The 2,483-nt window shown below is 51.1% G+C and overlaps 1 protein-coding gene across 1 annotated transcript in view; it reads right to left on the reverse strand.

Moving 5' to 3' along the window:
* Positions 1-942, reverse strand: part of SKOR2 (SKI family transcriptional corepressor 2) — a 32,646-nt gene extending 31,704 nt beyond the window's left edge. Inside the window, 1 exon segment of the mRNA XM_024734716.1 lies at positions 3-942. Within this exon segment, the coding sequence (XP_024590484.1) occupies positions 3-942 (940 nt within the window).
* Positions 943-2,483: the final 1,541 nt, after the last annotated feature.

Genomic DNA, 2,483 nt, shown 5'->3' on the forward strand with positions numbered 1-2,483 from the left:
GTCGTCGTCGTCTTCGAAGCGCGGCCTCTTGTGATGCGCGTGCGGCGCGCCCGCCAACTCGGCCAGAGGTGGCGGGGGCGGCGGCGGGGGCGCCCCCAGCAGGTGCGGGCCCAGCAGTCCCCCACCTCCCGCCACCGCCGCAGCTGCTGCCACAGCGGCCGCCTTGACCGAGCTGAGCGGGTGGCAGGCGGGATGCGCGCCCGGCTGGGGCAGCGCGCGCTTTCGGCTCCCGCCGTTGAACATGGCCTTGACGTCCTCCCAGGCGAAGACTAGCTCGTCCTGGGGGCTCTTGTCAGTGAGCTTGAGGTGACGGCGCCACGAATTGAAGTTGGCTGCGTCCGGCTGCGTGTACTTGGCGTCGGGCGTACGGTGGGAGTGGAAGATGAACTTGTTGGGCGAGAAGTACATGTTGCAGTAGCTGCATTTGATGCACTTGGCGCGGGAGCTGTTGTAGCGTGCGGGGATGAAGCTGCCACGGCAGCCCCAGGCGCATTCGTGCGAAACGTCGAAGGCGAAGTTGTCAGGCAGCTTGGGGGGCCTGTTTTCGCCTAGGAACGACTTGCACAAACGCTCAGCCTCACGCTTAGTGATCATGCCGCAGCGGCGCGACGAGATGGGCATGGCCCCGGCGCGTCGCAGAATCTCCAGCTGCACCGGCGTGCACTGCACGCACGTGATGCCCAGCGCCACGCGGCGGTTGTGAATCTCGTTGTAGCTGAAGTTCTTGAGGAGGGTGTTGGAGATCTGCGCCAGGCATAGGCGCTCCTGCCCGTCGATCACCAACGACACGATGGGAATGCCGTAGAGGATCACCTGGCCCACCTGGTTGGGTTTCAGGTTGGCGTGGCCCGGCCGCGGCTGGCTCAGCGCGTCGGGCTGGAAGGCGCTCGACGGCGATGCCAGCAGGATGTCGTTGGGCCCCGGCAGCGGGCTGGAAGCCATCTCCTCCGCCGCGGAAGCCCGGGCCGAGCTCTCCGGGTCGGCCTTGGAGACTGGAAGGGAAAGGAGAAAGCGTTGACTAGAGCTTTTTCAGTTTACAAAGAGACGGGTGGGTTGAGTCGCTAACTGAAGAATTATAATCACTTCCTTGCTTTGGTTAAGATATAATTATCACTGGGCAAAGGAAGCAAGTTTCAGACACAAGGAAGTCATCTCTTAAATTTCCTCAAGGTCATCCTTTGGAAATGCAGGAATTTGGAATTACTTTTCTTCGGTTCTAAATATCCAAAGTAAATTTTTAAAAAGTCAGTTCCTAAGAAACTCAAGACCTTATCCCCGATTTATAGAAGCTGTTAGAATAAAATGGCACTCCTGCTATAAATTAGGAAGTAATGATGACAGTGGTAACTAGTACAGGTTATAAAAGTTATGGAAAACTGAGGCTTAGCCATTGAAGCCCAAATTTTAAAAGAGAGACCAGTCGCATTTGCTTGAAAATAGATTGGTTTTGATTAAAAAAAAAAATAAAACAACCCCAAACCTTTTAAAGAGTAATTTTTGTGGCATCTGTGGTTTCCTTGGGGGAAATTCACTACTGGTTGAGACACAGCTCATTAAAGCAAAACGAAATCCCTTCTCCCTTACCTTTGCCATTAGATATTTTGATACTTTAATTAGAAATTTTTGGGGAAAATGTACAAACCGATATGCAAGATTGCACCAAAACTGGCGTTTCACTTTCAAGGGTTCAAAAAACTGCTTGCTAAAATTGAGTAGTTCCGGTTCCAATAGGTGGCTTTAAAAGATGAAGTTGTAGACTTGAAAATATTCAAAAACTGTTTGCCTGTTATTTCCATGACAATGAGCAAATAAGTACAGGCAAGAGTGTTAAGCCCAGAAACAGTGCAAAGAAACTGAACAATTCTTGGGGATCATTACTGATGGGCTTTAAAAGGCAAATTTAGTTGAAAGGTGAACCACTTTCTGTGACATTTCTTTTTCTGATTTATGTAGATATCTCTTTACCTTATTGGGGGTGGGGGGAAGTGCCCCACAGTAGAAATAATCCTTGGACTAGGTAATCTGTGGGAGCGCTGAAAGCGGAAGCCCAGGGTTGGGCCTGCGGTAAAATTCCTGTCATCGCTGGTCAACCGGGATACTTAATGGGGGAAAACAGCCAGTAAATTGAAAATACAGAAAAAACAAGCGAAAGAAACCTTTGTGACAACACTGCTAAGTCAAAACAAGCAAAGCGGCTCATTCCCTGGGAAACTGACAGTGACCTTTGCACAGCTACTTGTCCAGGGCAGCTGCTAAGACTATCGTTTGCCCTGGAAAATCAACGGTGGCTGTCTCATCACCACTTTCCATCAAGGACACTGGAGTTTGTTATTACAGAGACTTCAGTGAATACACTAGTGTACCCCTTTACCCAAATTGTCATATCCTGGTCCTCTCTGGGCCCCTGTGACCTCTATCCCGACAACCTTCGCCCTTCTGACCCCTGGATCCTCAGCTCTCATTACGTTCTGTGGCCTCCAGGA

Source organism: Neophocaena asiaeorientalis, unplaced genomic scaffold (assembly GCF_003031525.2).
Source record: "Neophocaena asiaeorientalis asiaeorientalis breed wild unplaced genomic scaffold, Neophocaena_asiaeorientalis_V1.1 scaffold322, whole genome shotgun sequence".
Lineage (NCBI taxonomy): Eukaryota > Metazoa > Chordata > Mammalia > Artiodactyla > Phocoenidae > Neophocaena > Neophocaena asiaeorientalis.